The sequence below is a fragment of the Pseudorca crassidens genome, chromosome 7, assembly GCF_039906515.1.
Source record: "Pseudorca crassidens isolate mPseCra1 chromosome 7, mPseCra1.hap1, whole genome shotgun sequence".
Taxonomy (NCBI): domain Eukaryota; kingdom Metazoa; phylum Chordata; class Mammalia; order Artiodactyla; family Delphinidae; genus Pseudorca; species Pseudorca crassidens.
Window position 1 is genome coordinate 24,493,164 of NC_090302.1, and position 24,668 is coordinate 24,517,831.

At 40.4% G+C, this 24,668-nt stretch overlaps 1 protein-coding gene across 4 annotated transcripts in view; it reads right to left on the reverse strand.

Moving 5' to 3' along the window:
- The window catches only part of ELP1 (elongator acetyltransferase complex subunit 1), a 65,904-nt gene that overhangs the window by 37,640 nt on the left and 3,596 nt on the right, over window positions 1-24,668 (reverse strand). For all 4 annotated transcript variants that reach the window (XM_067743720.1, XM_067743718.1, XM_067743719.1 and 1 more), the window contains exons 2-16: window positions 22,711-22,873; window positions 21,774-21,926; window positions 20,065-20,146; window positions 19,315-19,395; window positions 16,173-16,258; window positions 13,983-14,079; window positions 12,972-13,062; window positions 11,770-11,893; window positions 10,733-10,826; window positions 7,551-7,781; window positions 6,258-6,428; window positions 5,359-5,458; window positions 3,454-3,636; window positions 1,142-1,248; window positions 493-596 (exon numbers count right to left, since the gene is read on the reverse strand). In XM_067743720.1, coding sequence (XP_067599821.1) covers window positions 493-596; window positions 1,142-1,248; window positions 3,454-3,636; window positions 5,359-5,458; window positions 6,258-6,428; window positions 7,551-7,781; window positions 10,733-10,826; window positions 11,770-11,893; window positions 12,972-13,062; window positions 13,983-14,079; window positions 16,173-16,258; window positions 19,315-19,395; window positions 20,065-20,146; window positions 21,774-21,926; window positions 22,711-22,860 — 1,854 coding nt within the window. In that variant the 5' untranslated portion in view covers window positions 22,861-22,873. The remainder of the gene's footprint in view (window positions 1-492; window positions 597-1,141; window positions 1,249-3,453; window positions 3,637-5,358; window positions 5,459-6,257; window positions 6,429-7,550; window positions 7,782-10,732; window positions 10,827-11,769; window positions 11,894-12,971; window positions 13,063-13,982; window positions 14,080-16,172; window positions 16,259-19,314; window positions 19,396-20,064; window positions 20,147-21,773; window positions 21,927-22,710; window positions 22,874-24,668) is intronic.

Below are 24,668 nucleotides of genomic sequence, written 5' to 3' on the forward strand. Positions count from 1 at the left end.
AGCCATACCCGTATTGATAGATTAAAAATTCCAGAAGGGCAGGAACTAGTCAGCTGTTTGGTTTTGTAACCACTGTATCTACCACCGGCCACAATTATAGGCATTCTAATATTTGATGAATGATAACCTACTGAATACTAGTTTCAAGATTACATTTCTGTTGTCCCCAAAAGTTACTTATAAACTAACTTTGAATGTTTTGTACAAATGGGGATAAAAGTCTGCCAATTGCATTTTTCTATTTTTGAATTTATACTTCCAAGGAAAGGAATCAACTAACCACTACATGCAATCTCCTAATCCCATTTCAGAGATTTACAGGCTGAGGCTCAGGAAACTTCTCATTGTTGAGAGTGAGTAACTCCTCATTGTTGCCTTGAGATTTAGTGGACACTCAGGTCCACCTCCAAAGTACACACTCTTTCTACTTAATGCTATCAGTTCCTGGGTCACTGCTCTAAGTGGTAAGTTTTTCTGCCTGTGTTTACTTACCTCTCCTCCAACCATGGCCAGTTCGGTCTGTGTGCACGGATAAGGAAATCGAACAGGAAATCCACCAGGGTTCTTCCATGGTTCAACAGCCAGAGAGGGTGATTCTGCAGGATTGGCAGATGAGGTTTACCAAGAGCTGATCCGCTCTTTGTAAAAAAAAAAACTGTTACATTAATACTTGCTAAAATACTTAACATGCAATTTAAATCACTTTCCAAATGTGTTTTGGAAACTCAGTAAAGTACTCCAGTTCATTACAAGAGAAAATACAGGGAGAACACACCAGCTAATTCTACTCTATAGATTAGGGTTTTTCAGGGTAGTTAAAAGACCTAATAATCACGGCAACACTGATAAGATACAAGTATATGTACTCAAGAATTAAATATCTACGTAAGTCATAAACATGCTTTCCTAACTTTTTTTTTTTGTGGTACGCGGGCCTCTCACTGCTGTGGCCCCTCCCACCATGGAGCATAGGCTCCGGATGTGCAGGCTTAGCGGCCATGGCTCACGGGCCCAGCCGCTCTGCGGCATGTGGGATCCTCCCGGACCAGGGCACGTACCTGTGTCCCCTACATCGGCAGGCGGACTCTCAACCACTGCGCCACCAGGGAAGCCCCCACTTTCCTAACATTTTGATACTCACCCCAAAGGTACTTAAGTATCTGACCACCAGCCACCTGCAGTGCTACTGACTTGGTCTTGGAGTTGCAACACAGACTGATTATGACCCCATCCACTGTCACAGATGAACTGACAAGAGTAAAATAAAAAACAAAGGAAGTGAAGGAGGTGTGAACAGACTTGTTTTTCTCAAAAGTAGTGACATTTCATTGATTTTGCAAAACAGAAAAAGAAGCAATTTTCCTTTGGTGCTGCACTGCCTATTTCAATATAACATAAACATAATAAATGCACACACATATGTATATACACACTAATAGATAAACTATTGCAAGCGCAAGCCCAGGTAAAGCAATTACCTGTCACATGACATTTTCCACAATGTCAATAAGTAGGTGTCTACATTGTGAGGTCATCACTCCTATTCTGGCAGCAACTTTATATAACTTATTGCAACTTATTTCAATTTATTGCATTAAATAAAGCAGTGAATCTGTGGGAAAGTGAGCACGCTTAATACCTATATTGCTATTATATTCATTCATAGAAATCTGTGGGTCTCCCTTAATGGGAAGAGAGGAATCTGTTATTGCCATTATATTTTTTCCTGAGTCAATGAACCAAGAGTAGACATGTCTTAAAGGAAGTGGAAGAGGTACGATAAAAGCAAATGGTGCCAATGCTAACATTTATTCAAAGAGTTTTAAACAAATCTACAAAAACCCCCAAGATGCCACAAATTTGGGGAGGATAAGTTATCTGAGAAGTTAAAGGAATAGACTCTGGAGGTGCAATGGCTGGGACTGGATCCTGGCTCCACCTGCGTTATCTCAGGCAAGTTACTTAAACTGCTCTGTGCCTCAGCTGTCTTAGCTGTCAAATGAGGGCGCCAACAGTACATACTTCAGAGAGGTGCTGTGAGAAATAAGTGAGTTAATACAGGAAAAGCATTTAAAAGGGTACCTTTTACAAAGCACAAGCTATAGTAAATGTAAGCTATAAGCTGATTGGGGGACTATATATTTGTCAAAGACTAACATTTTTGTATGAACAAAATAGTCTTTTTTGAGAAACAAAAGTCAAAGCAGCAGAAATATATTTTAAATGACTTCTCACTTCCTTTATAGCAAATGAGATGACCGCATTTACCTTCTACAAGATGATAAAAAATTTCAAACTTTTAGTAGTGGAAACATGCATAATTTAGGCATTTCTAATGTAAATTGCTCTGTTTTACAAAGGAAGCCCCTGTTAAGTCTGCATGCAGCTAGAACATATTCTGCATCCAGACATATTCACAAAACCTTTAAAAATGTGAAACATTACTGGGACTTCCCTGGGGGCCAGCGGTTAAGACTCCACGCTCCCAATGCAGGGAGCCCGGGTTGGATCCCTGGTTGGGGAACTAGATCCCACGTGACGCAACTAAAAAAGATCCTGCGTGCCACAACTAAGACCTGGCGCAGCCAAAATAAATCATAAATAAATAAATATTTTTTTAAAAATATGAAGCAGTATCATTCAAAGATTAGAAATTAATGACTGCATTTGGAATATGCTTCATGTATACAATAAAGAAAGGTTCCTAATTTTGCGACAACGGTTTTCAGAATTTAAACCTAACCGGCAGAACTTTAATTACATGTGAATCTGGGGATTACTATCAATGTATGCCAAAGGTGCCGAGTTTTGACACTGGAAACCTGAGGATTTCTCGGAGCTGTCCACACAACGCTATCTGGTGCACAACAGGGCTTGCGATACAGAAAACAACATTCATTAATGAAACCTGTTACGTGACAAAGATGCAGTCGGGAATCAAAATGAAACTCAGGGCCAGGGAGCTATGAAATTTTAGCAAAGAAAAACAGAAGAGGTTTTCTAGTAATAAATGCAATCAAGTGCCGAACAAAATGTACAGGAGGCTGGAAGAAGTATCTTGAAGTCACTAAATCAAAATGAAGTGCATATATATAGATCTCATAGTCGATTTTAATAACTAACAAGGGTAATTAGAGTGGCTAATTCTCATAGGCTAATAATTACTCTGCTGGAATATAAGGTGAATGAAAATTTTTAACACACCTTAAAAATGTTTTGCCTCATCTCTTGGCATTTGTGCTATTTTTCACCACTTCTTGATGTATTTTAGTCTATATTTTGACATGACTAAAAACTAGACTTAACCCTCTTGCTAAGTATGTCTAAAAAGGAAGCCACTGCCCCTCAACCCTGCTCACTGGAAGTAAAAAAAAAAAAAAGTCCCATGCTCATAAAAGAAGCCTAACTCTATCTGCTTATTAACACATGGAATACAGCGAATTGTTGGAATACCTAATGTTGAGCTGTCCCTGCTCGTCATCCATCGCAGAAGGGGCCACAGTCAGATGGTGAATGACAGACTGTGGGCTGGACTGACTGTGGCTCACAGCCAGGAAAACGTCTTCCTGAACCCAGGTGAGAAGGCCAAGCTTCAGTGGGTTTACTTCTTCATCTTCACTGTTCTCAAACTGAATTCTGTTTTAAACATCGAAGAATTTTCAAAACATGAATAAAATTTAGCATCACCGAGATTTTCCTGAATGAAGGATGAACCACTTTATATATAGTCAACTCCTAATTATTTGGAGGGACAAAACCTGAGGTAATGCCCAATACCAGAAAATCCAAAAATAATGTTTGCCTGGCTTAAGAATACAGTTTTCTAGTATTTAAAATTAAGTATCTTATACTCTGAGATCTTTAGATTTGAAGAGAACATTTCAAGAAACTGACTACACAAGAAAAACTGACAGCCCCAGGCCCTACGCTAATAAACCCCAGCAGTCTTCCATTGTTACCATTTACCAGCATTCAAAGCAGGCTTCAGCAGATATTTAGGTCTCAGCTGAACGGATCCTAAGCATCTCTTATCAAAATGACTAATTCGTTTGGGAGATGACTTCTTTGCCGCTAATGCCTTCCTCCTGTAGCATTCAGACACTGGAGGAGGGCCTGTTTTTACTACTTCACGCGGGAACTCACAATGGCTCCTTCCTGTCTTTCAGCTCAAGCAGCAGATCCTCAGCACCCACTAAAGCTGAGTCACTAGTCTGATCTTCCTACTCAACCAGCTCTCCCTGGACTCAGTCTCTTCACTGCATTCAGCCCCACGCAGGAGCATTCCTGCCTCGGGTTCTCACTGACACTCTTCTGTCCACCACACTCAACATTCTCAATCCTTCTTTGGCAATCCTAAACCTATCTCTTTTTCAAGGTTCAAGGTAAGTTATTTATGCCCTTCATGAAATCTTCTCTAAATGACTTAGAGCTATCCTTCTCACAATTTTTTAAAAAATGAAACTATATTCTCAATTTCCTCATGCTTTCTAGTTTGCCTTAAATCTGTCCTCTAAACTTTCAAGTCTGTGAAATGAAATAATCCATGTACATGCTCTTTCAAAAACTACTAAGCATTATATAGACAGCTCCCAAATCATACACAGGTAGGAAATATATTCATTAAATATATTGCATATATTGGCATTTAAGAAACATTTTATTTGTTATATTCAGTTATTTGCTCATTATTCCCATTAATTTAGAAATAAATGTGCCCAGGAGACAAAGTACTGCGTTAGTTAAGAACATGGGCTTATTAAATAGAACACAATCAAATTCTGGGTTCTCACAGAAATGGACTTATAATTAATAATTTGGCTTCTGGGTCATTTTACAATGCCTATAGTGCACCCGAGGTATTCAATTATATCCAACTGTTTGTAGTACTGTTTCAATAGGAAAATGCATTCTGATTTGCAACGAGAGCCTCAAAACACAGCAACCAAAAGTTCTGCATTGTAGGATGAAACAAACTAGAGACTGCATTAGGTCAGCCGCACATTAACAATGTACATATCCTCATCTGTGTAAGCAAATGCACTCTGCTCTACCATCTGCATCTCCACCTTTCCCATGGGATTTTCCCTGTTGAAAATCCCCCCAGGGATGTTGGGGGAATGGGTTCTAAGTCAGCCTAAGACTTATGCTCCATTGCCACCCATCAGCATATATGATATTCAGATATATAGGTAACTGACTTCTCCAACCAGGCTGTAAAACCAGGACCAAGGTGTTGTACCTACTTCTTGTTCCACTGAGCAACAGGCACAGGATAAGGTAATAACAGCTGGCTGAATTTAGGACTAAATGCTGGCTGCTTCTGTGCCCAGAGGTCCAAGGCAACTAAGAACAACCTACTTGTAGCTCTTGTCCAGATGAGGTGTTCTAAGAGAAATTTTAAATCCATTTCCACCCACAGCTCCCAGTTTCACCGTAGAGTCTATGCTTGGACTATCACCTAGGAAAAAAAAAATGCAAATACTATCATAGTAAACTACAAACATTTTTCCTGATACTAAGGATATGGGGTTCTGCATTTAATGGGCTCTAGAAGGTAATCCACTTTACAAATAAAGCAATCTAGAAAATAACCACATCTCAACCTCTCTCTTAAATTAAATTTCTGCCTACCTTTCAGGCTAAGAATTCAAAACTTATTTGAAAACAAGGCTACCACTGCCATGAGCCAGTATAACCTACGATACAACCATAGAATTCACAAATTTCAGGTTCTTCAAGTATATCAGGAAAGCAACTAGAAACTGGCAGCAATGTGACTGTGGAAAGACAACTAGATTAGACGCTAAAACACCTAAGTAGAGGTCCTTGTCCTTTCTTGCTCAAGCAGACTGCAAACCCTCCGGCGTGCTGTTCCCTCATCTATAAAACAGAAAAACTCCACCTCTGACACAGCTCCTAGGAAAGCTGTGAGATCAACTGAAAATACGTGCAATGGCAATGTTAAGGACGTAATGAGATACTACGTTCTTTCTAGGGTTGAGAATTATTCCTAAATAACTAACCCTTCAAATTCAACAAAGCAAAAGGAATTGTTCTTATTAGCCAGAGTAGGATTGAACACCCCCCACAAACACAGAAAAAACCCTGCAAGTCAATTAAACATCACAGTAAGAATGATATTAATTATAAACTTCAAAATTTTTGGAAGCCCTGGAGCTAATGCAACACCAAACTGTAATTTGCCTTCATGTAGGAGATTTGATTCAGAACATCCTGATAACAGTTTCTGAACATACCACATTTATAAACAGAAATCTGGTTACTGGCATCTAGGACAGCGAGGTCATTGCTCTTTTTAGGGTGTGCCGAGAACATGACTTGATTTACAGGGTGTGGGAGCAGCAGTCGGTAGGTGCACATGGGAGGCGGAACCACACTCTGCCGGAAGACTGTCACCAATACCCTGTCTGCATGCGAGAGAGAAAGAGGATGAGACACATGGATGTTCAATTCGTAAAACAAGGCATCTGAACAGCACAGTACCACTAATTAATAATGGTGGTAGAAAATATACAGCGATTCTTAAAAGTAACTGTTGGTGTTTTTATCATGAATAAGCTTAAATACAGTGTAGAGGAGGGAAGTAAGTGTCAGAGCTCTGTCTATATCTGGCTATTGTCACCTCCAGGCCTATAGCAGTCCATCTCGGGGCTTGGAGTTTCAGGTGCCAGGGACTAGGGCAAGCAGGCCAAAAGGTCAGAGTTCTAGCTTTAAACCTGGGCCTGCAACCAAGCCAGAATAAACCAAAATCCTTAAAGCACTTCCCTGTGCATGGATCTGGTAATAAGGCATATGTGCTTACGTCCTCTATATAGAACATATGATTGTAAAATCAGTGTTACGATCACTACATAGAACATAAATTAGTACATCAACTCACGTTACAACCTTAGAAGCAAGTTTTCCTTTAGGTCATTAGCAATAAATAAACTGTCTATTCAGGAAAGACTGACTTTCCCTAGTTTCTTTCCCCTCACTAAACAAAAAGCCTCAACCTAATTAAAAAACACCAATCCAATCCGAGTACTAGGCAGATGTCTGTAACTTGAACTGAAGATACTGGAAAGGTATATAATTAGCAAGCAAATTATATATATAAATTAAATATATATCAAAAAATAAAGCAACATAATGGAGTGGTGTGAGGGTCAACGCAACCCTATGTCAGGGCACAAAGACAAGGCTGACACACCAACGCCAGGAGCCTACTGTTGTCTTCCTCTCCACCCAGGGTCAGAAATGTCAATGTCTTCAAAGCCCAGACAAGTAAATGTGTAAAGGCCATGGTTGTAGTAGAAAAGGGAGTTGAGGGAGGCAGGGGGAGAGGAGAGACCATGGTTCTCAGGGGAGTACACGCCTCACCTAAGGGCGTTCCCATTCAATCGAAACCAAAACAAGTAAAAACAAACCAAACAACCAGAATAATCAATCAAATAAAAATCCTGCACTGTTTCAGTCAAACTACCACATCTGCAGGCTCCTGGCTCAGGCCCCCTGCGGGCCCACGGACACACTTTCCAGCTCCTTACTTCCATCAACAACAGCCACATTTGCCATGTCACTTAAATTCTCTCCTGAGCTCCGGTCAGTCGTCCAGTGCCAGTCATAGCAGAGGTAATGCCAGCCTTGACAGAGAACATGCAGCCGGTATGGGGTCACCGGGTCCCACATCAGAGACACAATCTTGCTCTTCCCACAGGTGCTGAAGGGCAGGCTTTGCTTGAGATACCAGTGATAGTTTCCAACAGTCCAGAGCTGAACTGCAGGGGAAAATGAAAAGGAGGCCATCAGAGGCAGGGGTCTGAGGACCGGACTTCGTACCACTTGCTAGAGAGGGATGAGGACACCCTTTTCTTTTTCAAATGACCCTTTCTGCTCAGCCTCTTCATTAAGATAATAATATTAACAATAATTGTTAAAGTATAGTTTGTCATGAGGATAAAATATTAAGCATCAATAAGGTCAGAAGCACATGTGTTCATTTCTACCTCTACCTTCAAACTTTATGATCATGATGATGGAAGGCTCCTACCACAGGACAGTGCTTTAGTGAGTTGTTTTTTTCCATTAAGACTTAGAAGAAAATTTGGCAATTAGATTAAAAGTATTAAAACACTCAATCCAAGAGCACTAGACTAGCATCACTATGTTGTATTACGCTTAAGACGCTTACTATTTTCTTCCAGGTGTTTTGCATGCAGTTATGTCCAAGGGAGATTAGCATGCAATTACCCTTAAAAGAACAAGACCAAAACCTGTAGTGCGCAGGAAATAGGAAGAAGTTGGTCAAAGAGTACAAACCCTTCAGTTATACGTTCCAGAGATCTAATGTATAGCATGGTGACTACAGTTAACAATACTGTATTGTATGCTTGAAAGTTGCTACGAGAGTAGATTTAAAATGTTCTCACCGGGCTTCCCTGGTGGTGCAGTGGTTAAGAATCCGCCTGCCAATGCAGGGGACACGGGTTCGAGCCCTGGTCTGGGACGATCCACATGCCACGGAGCAACTAAGCCCGTGCGCCACAACTACTGAGCCTGCGCTCTAGAGCCCATGAGCCACAACTACTGAGCCCATGTGCCACAACTACTGAGCCTGCGTGCCACAACTACTGAAGCTTGCATGGAGGCAAGTGGAGCAACTAAGCCCGTGCACCACAACTACTGAGCCTGCGCTCTAGAGCCTGTGCTCCGTGACAAGAGAAGCCACCACAATGAGAAGCCCGCGCACCGCACCGAAGAGTAGTCCCTGCTCGCCACAACTAGAGAAAGCCCGCACGCAGCAATGAAGACCCAACGCAGCCAAAAAAAAGTTATCACCATACAACAAAAATGGTAATTATGTGAAGTGAAGGATGAGTTAATCAACCTTACTGTGGCAAACATTTCACAGTACATGCATGCATCAAATCATCACATTGTAGCTCCTGAATGTACACGTTATATGTCAATTATATCTCAATAAAGCTGGAAAAAAAAGACCTAATCATGTCAAAGCCAACCTCTGTTAAACAGATGACACACATAAATGAAGATTTTAATTATATTAAGGAATTTCTTTTCTTTAAACATCTCCCTCATCACTAATTCTTAACTCAGCAATCACAGCAAATCCAACCTAGTTCTCAAACAAGGCTACTACAATACTTCAGCCTACCTCTGGGTTAAGTTAGACTACATGCTCATGCTCTGTGAGGACAGACGTTGTGAGGACAGCTTCTCCACAACAAGAGAAGCTACCGCAATGAGAAGCCCACGCAGCACAAGGAAGAGTGGCCCCCACTCGCCGCAACTAGAGACAGTCTGCGCACAGCAACGAAGACCCAACACAGCCAAAAATAAATAAATAAATAAAATTAAAAATAAATAAGTAAATAAATGTCAGTGTTTACAAAAAAAATCACCTGGAAGCTTTTTTTTTTTAATTTAATACTGATGTATAGTCCCCATTATAACACACTGAGAGCAGCTCTGAAATAAGACATTGGTAGCATTTTTTTTTCCTAAAGCTGCAGTCAGGGTTGAGAACTATTGTGTTGAATGAATAAATGAATGAATTAGCTTCTCAATAGCATTTCGGTTAAAGTTCTACTGATTAAAAAGTTTGAAAGCCACTCAGAAAATAATCAAGCAAATGAAAAGATTTATGAAAAAAATGTTCAGTGCACTGCTATTGATGACAGTGAAAAATTACAAAACTTTAAATGTCTAACAACTAAGATTTAATAAACTGTAGCATAAATGAATATACAGCAATTTAAAATGACACAGATAGATATCTGAAATGGAAAGTTTGTGACACACTGTAAAAGCAAGTTACAAAACTGCAGGTATCATACCTATTTAACAAAAATGAGATCATAGCTTTACTGAGATGTATACATAAAATGTGGAAGACAAGAAACTTTAAATAGTGATTATTACTGAGTGACAGAATTACAGAAGAACTCTTCTTCTTCGCATCTTTATTTTCTAATGCTTTCACATATTACATATACACTGAAACATACATATTTACAATTTGATTTGCAATTTAAAAGCTATAGAAGATTCTTACTTATATCTAATCTCATTTCTCTTTCACTTCCACAGTATTCCTTTGGCTAGCATTTTTATTTGCTACAGCGGTACCATCCATGAAGAGAAAGCACTGATGACTTGTGATAATTTACATGTCAACTTGGCTAGGCTATGGTGTCTAGTTGTTTGATCAAACACTAGTCCAGACGTTGCTGGGAAGGTATTCTGCGGATGTGATTAACCTTTATAATCAGCTGACTTTAAGTACAGCAGACTATCCTCCATAATGTGGATAAATCTCAACCAAAGAGTTCATAGAGCCTAAGAGCAAACACTAAGGCCTCCCATGGAAAACGGAATTTTGCCTCAAGACTGTAACAGAGAATCTTGTCCGAGTTTCCAGACTGTGGGCCTGTCCCACAGATTTTGGACTCAAGACTGCAACATCAACTCTTCACTGAATTTCCAATCAGCCAGCTTACCCTGATTCTATTTCTCTAGAGACCCTGCCTGATACATAACTGAAATCCATCCCATCAAAAGCTAACCACTCCCTCATCTCTACCTACCCCCCTCAGTTATCTCTGATTCCATTACAAGACTAAGTGAAAAGGATAAAGGAAACTCCATGGCCTACTACTTTCAATTACATTTTATGGGGCAGAAGGTTGAGGTACTAGAGCTGTCTTACCATAGGTTTTCAGAGTGGAATTTTCTTCCCTCTGAAGGTCTTCCAGCCAAACTGCAAGCACAGTGGAATCTGCATTCCAGAGAAGGTCATTAACCTAGTAGGGAAAAAAGACCTGTCACTGGCCTTTATGTAGTTACCTCAAAATCTTTATGATAGCTGAATTCCCTGCTCTCACAAGTCAAATAATCCCACACTTGAGTTGATCCCTAGCTGTAAATTACTAACCTATTGAGTTTTTAAACAAATCTCTGTCGTCATATGTAAAGGGCTTCAAAAAAATGCATTATGTTTAAATACTTAACCCAATGAAGGTGACATTTTTAGACAATCAAGAATATTTGAATATGGACTAGATATTAGATAATATTAAGGAGTTATTACTAATTTTGTAAGGTATCATAATGGAATTGTGGTTATATTAAGAAAAATGTTCTCAATTGTTAGAGAAATGAATATTGAAAATATGATTTTTAAAATTAAAACCCTAGGAAATTTTTACAAAGTGTGTGTGTAGGGGGCGGGGCAGAGAGTGAAGAATAGATGAAAATAATTTTGCAAAATGCTGGTACATATCTGTTGAAAGTAAGTAATAGGTACATGGGAGTTCATTAAACTCTTCTCTCAACTTTTAATATATTTAAATTTTTACATAATTAAAAATTAGCATGATTTGTTTTCGCTCCAGTGAAGATCCAAATGGTACACAACCTCCTTAAGGTTTACATGTTAAAAATGGCAAGTGTCTTTATCACTGGAAGAATTATGCTTTTGTCAAAATAAACAATAAAAACTGGCATTTATATTTCCTTTCTGTGTTTTATCTAGGGTGCGGAAGGAATGTTATTGCTTCTCTACAAAATCTCCTTAGGAAAAACAATTTGGTTTATAAAAAAAAAAATTCAGTCATAGGAAGCCACTATTTTTATTACTGTCTACTCTGGGGCTTCTATCTACATACCCGTATCAAATACAAATCTTCTTCTCTAGAGCTGTGCAAAGTCCTCTAAATGTGATGGTAAAACAACTCAGGCACCTACCTTAACCTCATCTTTAAAGAAAGGAAGTGTAAAATGTCCATGGAGAAGTCCATTTTTCTCAAAAAACACAACATCCTGCTGATTGGGTTTATCTTGCGTAGATGCGATCAAACTGCCTGAGGGCCTTAAAGCAAACCCAGAGTGTTAGAGCATCCAAAAGCTCATCCGGCTGGCTAAGAACAAGATGAAATTCAGAGAAACACTTTTTTCAGCAAAAACAAAAAGCCTCCATCCAAGGAAGTTTTAAATCCCATGTTTCCTGGCAAGCAGTCACCCTAGTGTGGGACTGTATCTGCCCAGAGGACAGAGTGCCTTTTCCTGATTTGCACAAGGGCTCTATTTGCCCACAAAGACTCACAGATTGAGACTGCACTTGGGTGACTTTAAAAGAACCAATAAATTATTTAAACCATTCCCAGTATAATGTCCTATAAAACCATAAACTATTTCTCTTTCAATTATATGATTTCAGCAATATTACATGCTCAGGTAGGTATTTTTAAAGACTTCTAAATCTACTGAAAACACCTTGATCACCCCACCTTGTTTGTATTTGTCTCTAGAGTTTTAATTCAAATACATTTCTCTCTTTTCTCTGTCGTCCAACTGTCACTCAAATACTGGTGGGAAACATGTCTAAAACCTAGAGACCTAGGTTTTGCCTATAACAGATGCTGCTGAGGCAGAAAATATTTCTTCTATCTATAATCAGGACAGCCATATATCATAAGCAGGTTGTGACCTGCACAAGGGTACTAGGCCAACAGGTGAACTGGGCCCAAATCCAGCCCGCATGTTCCTCAGCAAACAGGTCCCCTTAGTGTGGGAGTTTGTGCAGAGAAAGGAAGCCCTTTTCCTAGTTTTCACCAAAGCTCTGCTGCCCCACAGAAATTCACAGACTGCAACTTCCCTTTGAAGCACCACTTTCTGTTTTACACAGTGGCTTCATGTAGGCCCCGCCTATAACCTACAAAATGTGTGGGCCTTGGAATGATGAGGTCTGCGAAGCTCAGAATCTACTATTCAAACCACATTCAGACTTCAGGGAACTAAAAAAGAAAGATACAGGCTTACAGTCAAATGAGAAAAAGTAATTATCTCTTTGTGTTTTATAAACACCTACATTCAGTAGGTACCACCACTCCCACCCTAGTACCAAGAAATCTCTGGCAAGAAGTTACAAGGTTTCTTCTCCCACTCACTTCCAAGCCAGAGCAGGTCCCAGTCCTGCCACAGGCTCACTGGTTGACTGTAAAGCAAACTCCCGGCTCCACACTCTGACCTTTCGAGCCCCTGTGTAGTAGAGAGAGGGAGAAAAACAACAATGGCAAAATTTAAAGCATTGTGATAAATGTTGTCAAGTCTGAACTTCCAAACACCTTCCTTATTAATAAAAACTGTCATGGTTTCACAAAGCCAATTAGATGAATCTTGTTAAAAATTCGTACCCAGGGCTTCCCTGGTGGCATAGTAGTTAAGAATCCGTCTGCGGGGCTTCCCTGGTGGCGCAGTGGTTGAGAGTCCGCCTGCCGATGCAGGGGACACGGGTTCGTGCCCCGGTCCGGAGGATCCCACATGCCACGGAGCGGCTGGGCCCGTGAGCCATGGCTGCTGAGCCTGCACATCCGGAGCCTGTGCTCCGCAACGGGACAGGCCACAACAGTGAGAGGCCCATGTACCGCAAAAAGAAAAAAAAAAGAATCCGTCTGCCAATGCAGGGTTCGAGTCCTGGTCCGGGAAGATCCCACATGCTGCGGAGCAACTGAGCCCATGAGCCACAACTACTGAGCCTGCGCTCTAGAGCCCGCGAGCCACAACTACTGAGCCATGCGCCACAACTACTGAAGCCCGCGCACCTAGAGCCTGTGCTCCACAACAAGAGAAGCCACTGCAATGAGAAGCATGTGCACTGCAATGAAGAGTAGCCCCCGGTCGCTGCAACTAGAGAAAGCCCGCGCGCAGCAACAAAAGACCAAACACAGTCAAAAATAAATAAATAAAATAAATTTATAAATAATAAATTTAAAAAATTTTTTAAATGCTTTAAAAAAAATTCATATCAAACTGGTAGGAGGCTGGGCCAAATAGCCTCAAAGAACTCTTCTGATTCTTAGCTCTATATTCATTTAACACCTGAAGCAGCACATTGTTACCTCATGGGTGTAATGAAAGAAAACCCTCAAAGCAAAAGTAAGAAAAATTTATTTCCATACCTGTCTCTGGGCAAACAACACTCACAGCAAAAAACTGTCCATCACCACGCCAGGTAACTTGTGGTCTATGGTCATCCCAGGGCAAAGCAGACTCGTGCTAAAGAGAGAAAAAAACACAAATGTTACTGGTGGCCTTAAATGGCCCAGAATCAAATAAGCCTCAGGCTATTAAAGTTAAATCTTTTATATAAGGTTTAAGCTATCTAGAAATCGAGTTTCACAGAATCCTCAGGAACCCTTCCAGAAGGGCCCTTAGACCCAAAAATCAAGAGAAAAGAACTTAAAACCAAACAAAACAAAATCTTTCCCTGGACATTAAAAAGTGGCCTCCAAGCACAGCAACAGGGAAAAAGAGCTACATATCTAGATATTAAAAATAACGAGCTGAGGAATCTATCAGGTAACTATATAAGAAAATTAATGTTTGTCTAAATTTAAGAGGGTAGAGTTTTATTCACTGAGTAAACTTCACAATGCTGCACAGAAGAGTTAAGAAGATGAGAGGAATGTGGGCAGGGAAGAGCCAGAGGAGATAAAGCCAGCAGCAGTGATGAAAACATGGACAAGCTCCGCATTCTGCAGCACTGAAAGAAGAAAGGTTTCCAGTGCCACTTGCATCTCAGTCCCGAATGCCTTGAAGACAGAAGCCAATTCTGTGGGGTTGGGGACGAATGACCACCTGAGCATCCATCATCACATTCCAGTGACAGGCTAAGTCAGAATGGTGCTAGTGCCAGAAACTGCACAGTAGGGAATACACAGCAGCCTAACAAGATTTATTCTCAATGAAACTGCCCTGCGGTATACACAGACTTCCTCTAGTGAAGGGTTAGGAGACAATATGAGTTACACGGAATGTAGCCAGAAATAAATTAAGGATGGAAAATGTAACGGCAGGCAGTGTATGATTTCATCTATCCTAGAAGGTCAGCACAGGGAAATCTCCACATGTAATATAGACAAAGTGCTTCCATTTGCTCAGGCCCACATCTGGGGATTATCCTCAATTCCTCGCTCTCTCTCTTACCCTACATCTGATCTATTATCAATAAATCCTGTAGCTCTATCCTTCAAAATGTATCCAGAAAGAAGGAAAACATAGAGTTTCATCCAGGAAGAGAAATCAGGAAAAAAAAGACTAATATATACATATATAGGAAAAGTATAAAAACATGCACGTGAATTATCAACAGTGAACGCAGGGCAGCAGCTCCTTCTGGGGAGGAAGGGGGAGGGTATCAGGAAGGGATACAGAGTGCTTCATTTCTGTCTGTGGTGAGTTATTTTTTTAAATGAATATTGGTGATACTTATTCTCTATGTGAAAAAAAATAACAAAACAACTTGGCAATAAAAAAGAAAAAAGGATCTTTCTAGGATGACTTATTCCCTAAGGTCTCCAAACAGCTTGTTTTACTAGAGCAGAAGAGATCTGTCCATTACCGCCCTCTACCTGTGAAACAGAGCAGGACCCGATCGTCCCCCCAACCCCATGTCCTCAGCCTGCCTTTTGTCTGCAGAAAAACTTTAGCCAAACAGTAAGTTTAATCAGAGAAGTGAGAAAATGCAGAAACAAAGGAAAACAGTCCAACATGACTAAATAATAATAGTTTAGGCATTAAGCACAGTCAAGGACCTTTTTAGTTCCTCCTCAAGGGCTACAGATAATATTCTGAGCCATATCCTGTGAGCTGTCTTATAGATACTGAAACCGCCACCAGGTGGAAGAAATTAACTACATGATGACCAGACTGTGGCCATGACATAAGCTGCCACAAATCCGAGAACTGGCCTCCAAGAAATGGGAACAAACCGACCCTGGAAGTAAAGACTAACTGTACTTAATAATCAAGATGACGCTGGTCAGACCACCGCATGACCAATTTCAAGATGACTGTCAGAGCTGCCTGTACTGTTTCTGCATGTAGCGCCCCCTCGGCCTTTAAAGCTCTTGCCCACTGGTTGTCAGGGAGGGGAGTCGGCTTTTGGACAAAAATCACCCCCCAGCTGCTGGCACCCAGCGGAATAAAGCAAACTTTCCTTTCCACCAACTTTGCCTCTTTATTGGCTTTAGAGCGGCGAGCAGCCGGACCCCACTTTTGGTAACACCTGGACACCTAAGAGCTCCTGGTGGGTAGCAGAACTTCTATTTGTTCGAAAGAAGGTTCTTTATCCATCAGACCAACCTTACCATTTGCATCTGAAAGGCGGCTTGCCTGCCTTCTGATCCATGGAATTGCGTCTCCTTCCTGCCCCAGCCAACAGTGATGAACTTGCCTAGAGAACAAGTGAGTGAGAATATGCAAGACAACCAATAAGCTAAATAAAATAAAAGCAGTTTCATGGCTATTCTTCATGAACTTGGGTCCTCTGAGACCTCTCAATAGATTGACCAGCAGTCAATATTTTAAAAACCTACGTTCCATATTATATACTGAAGTGATTCTGAAGACTTTGAAATGCCCTTATTTTGGAAAGAGCTTTACTGCCATTGTATATAAATTCCCTTGATGACAGTCAGCAATCCATCCCCACTTTACAAGGAGAATGAAACATGAAGAATCTATGCAATATGTCCACAGATAACAAAACATAAAACTCAAGAAGACAAGAGCTGGGAATAAAATTCCAATCGTAAGTTCAATCCACTAAATGTATCCAACCTCCCTGCTAGTGTTGGAGACCATGATTGTGGAATTCAAGCCCTCACAGAGACTGACACACCCTAGTGACAGAGGCCAAAATTAGAACACAGGGCTTCTGCCTTCCAGGCTGGGCTTCTTTCTAAATTATAATGCTGATCTTACATAAAATATAGAGTCAGTTGCTGAAATAATGCAGCCTTCTGTTCCTGAAGGTAGGACCTGGCATCCACCTATAAGAGGTACTTACAGAGATGCCCCTGAAAGCATCGGCCAGATCCAGGACCCAATATCTCCCTCCTACAACTGATGCTGATTCTGACGAAGCAGAGCTGTTTATAATTTCTATAAATTATGGGTCAGCATGACCGTTTCCTGTCTGCTCTGCTTGGGCACACCCAAGTACTGCAGTATCCCAAAGCATACCTTGCTGCTGTATACAAATAGTAGTACCTATCCTGGTGCACACCCCTGCGCTTCTATCCGAAAGTTTCCACAGAGAGATAAAGGGTCAAGGAGTGAGGCAAGACAACTTTTCCAGTGGGATCAGATGATAAGTGGTGGAGTTACAGCAGGAATCAGCAAACTACAGCCTGCATTTGCTTTTACAAATAAACTTGTATTGGAACACATACCCATTTCTTTATGTACTATCTTAAGTGCTTTCACACTACATCAGCAGAGTTGAGTAGCTGCAACACAGACCATATGGCCTGAAAGCGGAAAACAATTACTATCCAGTTCTTTACAGAACAAGTTTGTCGACACCTGGGTTAGAAGAAAAATATCTATTCACCGCTCCACAGAGTGACTTTTTGTACTGACAAATACATTTCTAAGACCTAAGACCCTGACTTGGACTCCCTCTCCTTTGCTTTACTCTATTAGATTTCTTATGAAAAAGTCGGTGGGATGAGCCAGGCCCAGAGCACTTTCCCATGCAGAGATGTGTTGGTTACTACCTCTATGACTACCCTCAAAGCTGGATGCCCCAGAGTCCCACCCCGGGCCCTAGACCCAGCACCATACCTGCTCCCTGAGCAAGCACATCTAATCCCAAGACTGTAAAGATTCCCCACATGCCAATGACTCCCAGTCCACGGCTCTGGCCTCTCCTGAGCTTCAGCCCCTTCTACTTACCTGCTTTACTTGGTGATCCCATATGGCCCTTAAACAAATCCAAGAAGGAACTCATCACCCACTCCTTACAGACCAGCACTTCCCCACCTTCCCTCTCAGATACTGACATCTTTATTTCCACCACCTGAGCTTCTGGCTAGAGTCCTACTAAACTTTCTTCTTCACCTTACATACCCAAAGCCTATTTATTTCACTTTCTAAACTGGTATTTCTCAAACTAGCTAGGGCAGGAGGGGAACCATCATGCACACATATTCCAAAAAAGTTTCTCATAATTCCAAAAAATGTACTCCTATCCTCATTGAGAATCAAAATTTTCCTGCATTTTTCCCTTTTCTAGTCCCACATCCGCCTTCTTTATCTCTCATGTGGATTCCTGTAGCAACCTCCTACCAGATCACCCTGTCTCGTCTCTTCCCTCTCCACCAATCAATCTTGCATCATCAGAACCTTTAATGACTGATCTCCTGTAACTTCATGTCCAAACTCCCTATCAAACTTAATCAAAATCCCTCCCCTTTATTTCATTCCACATCCATGTCCTGTCACTAGGCAATGCTGACATACTCACAGTTGCCTGAATAAGCCATGCTGTGTCAAAGGCCTCCATGAAACATCCCTGCCTTGGAATGAACTAATTCACTTGCTTGCACCACTCCCCCACCCTCAACCCTCATCTACCCAACACCAAGTCAGCCAAAACTCAGCTCAAGTCGGGCTCCTCTGGGAAGCCTTCTGTCCCCATTACTCCCTTTCTCTCCTTATGCTACCCTAATACCTGCACATCCTGTTATTACTGACTCCTTAAGGGAAAAGATGAATTAACCACAGCACCAAACACACTGCTGGGTTCACACTACCTACTCAAACATTATTTCTGAACAAATTATTTTTGAATGAATAAATGAGTAGCACTTTTCTAAATGATTTCTTAGTAGAATGCGAAGTCATGAATTTGGACCCCAGCGAAAGTTAAAATACCATCTCCCCCCATCCTTCTCCTCAATCAGGCCAGCTACCTGGCGCCCTGAAGTTGGCCAGAGCTTCTTACACTCAATAAGCATCTCCACTCTTCTCCTCTTCAATACTTCCACAGCCTAATGCCCATATCACCTCAGCTAGATCTTAGCAAGAAAACAATATGATGGGTCCCATGAAAATTCAGGTCTAATAAGTAGGAACAAAAATCAGCTCTCTATCCTGTCTCTCTTGTCTTCTCCCCAAAATTGTACCTCAGAAATGCTTTCCTTATTCTAGCTAGTACAGTCCTTTTCATTAAACCCCCTGACTAAGCCTGTCCTGGGGTTTGGGCAACAACTACCCAGGTGATTCTAAGCACAGATTCCTATTCCCCAAATTACTGACAAAGCCAGCTCTCAGACTTGGAGAGGCACCAGAGGTATGCCTTTTAAAATCTGGAATGAACTAAAGGAACTGGTTTGTCAGTGAATTAAGTTGGGGTTTAAGCTTCATAGTTCTTTGGGCTTATTATGATGTGGCTATCAGTGTGCAAGACAAGTCACAAAATGGTTCAAACAAAGCTATACTTACTTTCACCAAAATCATCCTGGTGGATTTGCTGTTCCATGATTGGTTCAAACTCTTTTGTCATCATAATTAGGGTCTGTTGACCTTGGAGGAGCACAAACAAGAATGATTTTGTTCTCATTTAGCATATCTGCCATTCTGTAAGTATCTACAGCCTTGGAAGCTACTGAGCTGGAGTGGAGGAGTTTATAGTCAAAACAGGGAAGACAGAATTTATTCAAAATGTTCTGACCCTCATTTTTTAAAAAAAGTTTCGACTGGGTAAGTCACCTAGTACTTATTCTCAGCTATTTACGTATGTCAAGCTAACATTAAAGTCCACATAGCCCTCTTCCACTAACTTCAACGATTTAGTCAGCAAGATATCTCTTCGAATGTATACCTCATCAGGGTGCTAGTTTGCAGAAACTCATCTGGAATGAAAAGACTTAAGGGAAAAAAAATAGGACTGGGAGAGCAGTTCTTAGAATCAGTTTATTTTATGTAGCAACTCTTCCTCTTAGAGTAGGTTAAATATTGTTGACATTTTAAACCATAGCTATGGACCTTAGCAGCAACTTTTTAAAACAATATATTAAGAAGTAAAACTTAACTCAAAAACACCACATTCCCTATAGATTATCATGTTGGTATCCTTGTTCCAAGAAATGTTTTTTTTTTGAAACTTAAGCACCCTAAAACTTAAGCCTGTGAGATATTAGGAGTCATGTTTTATAAAAGTCAAGAATTAGGGACCAGTAGTGACAGGCTTACCTGTGGCAAGAAGCACCAGCTCTTGGTCAGGACTCCAACTCATGACAGAGATACCACTGGCTACACTCCCGACACATTCCAGCTGAGAGAGACATTTTAAAATGTTAAGGGAGATATGAAAATATAAGCATCTCCGTAAATATTTACTATGACCTTAATCAAAACAATTAACAAAACACACAAAGGTGAAATTATTCAGTGAACATTTATTCAGTAACAGGCATGATACAGACCATAGGGACTGGAAGTGACTACGGCCACTCCATTCCTCCCGTTAAGGAGATAAAAGATGCCTGTACAGCAGGGTTAGGGATGTAACCGAGGTCTCTGGGAATTAAGTGGGGGCTCAGGACAGAGACTGACAAGTGGCCCAGGACAGTCCAGGAAAGCTTCTCGGAGGAGGTGCTTTGAAGGGTAGGAATAGGGCCAGGAGGAAGAGACTGGGGGGGAAATGTGCAGTTAAAAAGAGCACTTAAAAATCAGCTGCAACTATAGAGCCTAAGGTATACATATACACAGGAATGGTGGGGGTGGGAGGTGAGGCTAAAAAGGAATTTGGGGAACAGTGAGAGGTCTTATACAGCACAATAAGGAATATGGATTGTGTCCTGCAGACACTGTGATGCCACAAATGTGGAGGATCAGCACCGTCTGGTGGAGACCAATGGATTGGAGGAGCTCAGTAATTAGGAAAACGTTCTACAAAATGTTTTGAAAGTAAAAGCATACCTTTTAAATGTGAGAAATACTAAGTAAGTTATACTTGATGGCTTTGATATTTCTCACCATGAACTGAGAATAAGATTTACTGCTGTACTAAATGGGACCGTTAAAAGCAAAGGTGCCAGATTTAGACTGCCAGGATTTAAATCTCACCCGATAACTGTTTGACCTTAGCCTAGTCATTTAAGCCCTCTGTGCCTCAATTTCCTCTTTTGAAGAACAGAAAAACAACAATCTACCTCATAAGGCTGTAGTGAAGATTAAATACAATTCTGCATGAAAAACACTTGAAAAAGTGCCTGGCACATTGTAAACATTTAATAAATGTCAGCTGCTATTATTATCCTATGATTAGTAATATGACTTGTGATACATCCATGTTAAAGAGATCACAACTAAGGGAGTAATCAACAAAGTTTAAAAAGCTGTCAGGAAGGTGAGGATAGAAATCCAGAAACTAAGCCTTATGCTAAGTACAGAAGGAGGCAAATGGTTGAAATCTATCTTCTCTGGCAGTCATAAGATGTGCACATAATGATAGCATATCACCTTAGCACCTGTAGTTCAGGGACTCTTAAAGTTAGCCATCAAGGAGAGGCTTATTCAGCATTCATAAAAGAAAACGTAAGCAATATAAACATTTCAAAGACTTCATAAATTGAGAAATAAAAGTTACAACTCAGGATCAGATATACAAGAATGGCCAGATTTGGGTTTTTGTTCAGTTCTTATTTGGAATGTTCTGATTGTTCTAATTAATAAATGCAGTAGACAAAACTGAGTTTTAGAAGAATCCTGAAATATAGCTAAAGCCATGCCAACAATTTTCTGTAAAGAATTATATAATGCAAAGACTTTAATTTGCAAAACGCTTAAATATTATGGCTCCTGACATTTTAAACTTCTACGAAAAACTAGTGACATGAAACAGAAAAAGGCGTTTGAGGATGTCTAAGATTTCCTCCTCACTGATCTCTTCCACTTACCTGGTGTGTGTTGAGATTGCAAAGTAGGACATCTCCAGAAGCTGTGGCCACACACACAGACTCGTGATCCAGCAACTCCTGAATACCAACAATGCAGCCACTTCCATCCTCTGGGAGAAAGCCTTCTGCCACCAGAGGAATTTCATTTTTCACCTTTCACCAAAACAAATAAGCAAATTAAGTCAATCTACTTTCAAGAACAATTCATCACACTTCCAGAAACACTTTTTAATGCTTCTTTTATAATATAAAAGCTTTCAAAAATGTTTTTTTCCTAGATTAAAACCCAAACTTTCATTTGAGAAATTTCACAGCACTACCATCTTTAACACAAAACACAGGTCATGTGACCTTTGTGCCAAGCAAACATAAAAGCCTGGTATCTTTGAAAATATCCAATAAAACATGAAGCTAATAACTATGATTTTCTAAAATGTATACACTATGGGGAAAAGGGACTAAGAATGTAATCACCTAAAATACATTAGTAGCAGAATATAATTAAGGGAAGGTGTCAGAATCAACCTAAAGAGCTTTTCAATATACATACGCTCAAGCTCCAGAAGTGAAGATTCTGATGTAGTTGGTATGAGACGGAGACTGAAAAAATTTAAAAAGCCCTACAGGAAATTTTCACCTGCATTCCCACTTGAGAACTGTTAATAGATAGTATTTACATGGTAGAAAGGGTAAAAAGTCGGGCACCCCACAAAATACAATGTCAAAGCTCTGCCAGCTTAGATTAAAACAGAAGCAGACTAAAAGACAGGGTACTAGTTATGTCTAATATGACATCAGTATAAAGCGAAGGGAGCATTCATTTGCGGGGGACGTAAATTCAGAAAGATTTAAAGGAAAGACTATTTGGGGAAGCAAGTTTGGAAAAAGACAAGTCAAGAGTCATGCCAAGTGCTAGCACCCTCCATCAATAACTTACCTCTCTTACGACAGGGTCTACTTCTATCAGTCCATGTTCTGAGCCAATGAGCACTGTGTCCTGTTCAGTTCGGAGAGAGAAGCACTGAGGTTTCCCTGGAGCCTGAATATCCCTGAACTCCAAGCTCCGAAATAACTTTAGATTTCTCATGATGAAGCGACTCCTGAAAGAAAAGTACAAATATCTCCTGATGACACTTCAATTTCTCTGAGAAACAGAAACAGCTTAGTAGCGATAAATCACACTCCAATATAAGCAAAATGATTCAGGGAGCAGAGAAGTTAGAATAACCGAGAAAAAAAAGGTCTAATCTGAACCCACACAGAGATGAGTGGTAGCAACCTAACCAGCTGTGTAAATCTATGGTCTACAAATTGAGGCTGTGACATCTATTTTACGTTCTCACTCTTTGAAAGAGGCAAGATTCTCAACTTCAGTTTTTTCTTCAAAAAAGATTTAACATCAGTTATCCTGAAGGAAAGTTGAGGAGAATGCAATGAATGAGAAAACATTTTATTTTGCACATGAGGATATTTTATAACTTGACAGATTTACAAAATAATATAAAAATCCACATATATACTGGCAGTGGAAGAAAATAAAATTACTTTAATATCACCAACTACATTTATTTATAAACTGGCTCTATATCTTCCTTAAAAAATTAAAATTGAAATCAAACATAGAAATAAAGAAAAGCAGTTATGGGACTTCCCTGGTGGTACAGTGGTTAACACTCTGCGCTCCCGAATGGGAGAAAATATTTGCAAATGAAGCAACTGACAAAGGATTAATCTCCAAAATTTACAAGCAGCTCATGCAGCTCAATAACAAGAAAACAAACAACCCAATCCAAAAATGGGCAGAAGACCTAAATAGACATTTCTCCAAAGAAGATATACAGACTGCCAACAAACACATGAAAGAATGCTCAACATCATTAATCATTAGAGAAATGCAAATCAAAACTACAATGAGATATCATCTCACACCAGTCAGAATGGCTATCATCAAAAAATCTAGAAAGAATAAATGCTGGAGAGGGTATGGAGAAAAGGGAACACTCTTGCACTGCTGGTGGGAATGTGAATTGGTTCAGCCACTATGGAGAACAGTATGGAGGCTCCTTAAAAAACTACAAATAGAACTACCATACGACCCAGCAATCCCACTACTGGGCATATACCCTGAGAAAACCAAAATTCAAAAAGAGTCATGTACCAAAATGTTCATTGCAGCTCTATTTACAATAGCCCGGAGATGGAAACAACCTAAGTGCCCATCATCGGATGAATGGATAAAGAAGATGTGGCACATATATACAATGGAATATTACTCAGCCATAAAAAGAAACGAAATTGAGCTATTTGTAATGAGGTGGATAGACCTAGAGTCTGTCATACAGAGTGAAGTAAGTCAGAAAGAAAAAGACAAATACCGTATGCTAACACATATATATGGAATTTAAGAAAAAAAATGTCATGAAGAACCTAGGGGTAAAGCAGGAATAAAGACGCAGACCTCCTAGAGAACGGACTTGAGGTTATGGGGAGGGGGAAGGGTGAGCTGTGACAGGGCGAGAGAGAGTCATGGGCATATACACACTAACAAACGTAGTAAGGTAGATAGCTAGTGGGAAGCAGCCGCATGGCACAGGGATATTGGCTCGGTGCTTTGTGACAGCCTGGAGGGGTGGGATAGGGAGGGTGGGAGGGAGGGAGACGCAAGAGGGAAGACATATGGGAACATATGTTTATGTATGACTGATTCACTTTGTTATAAAGCAGAAACTAACACACCATTGTAAAGCAATTATACCCCAATAAAGATGTTAAAAAAAAAAAAAAAAAAAAGACTCTGCGCTCCCAATGCAGGGAGCCCAGGTTCGATCCCTGGTCAGGGAACTAGATCCCACATGCATGTCACAACTAAGAGTTTGCATGCCACAACTAAGGAGC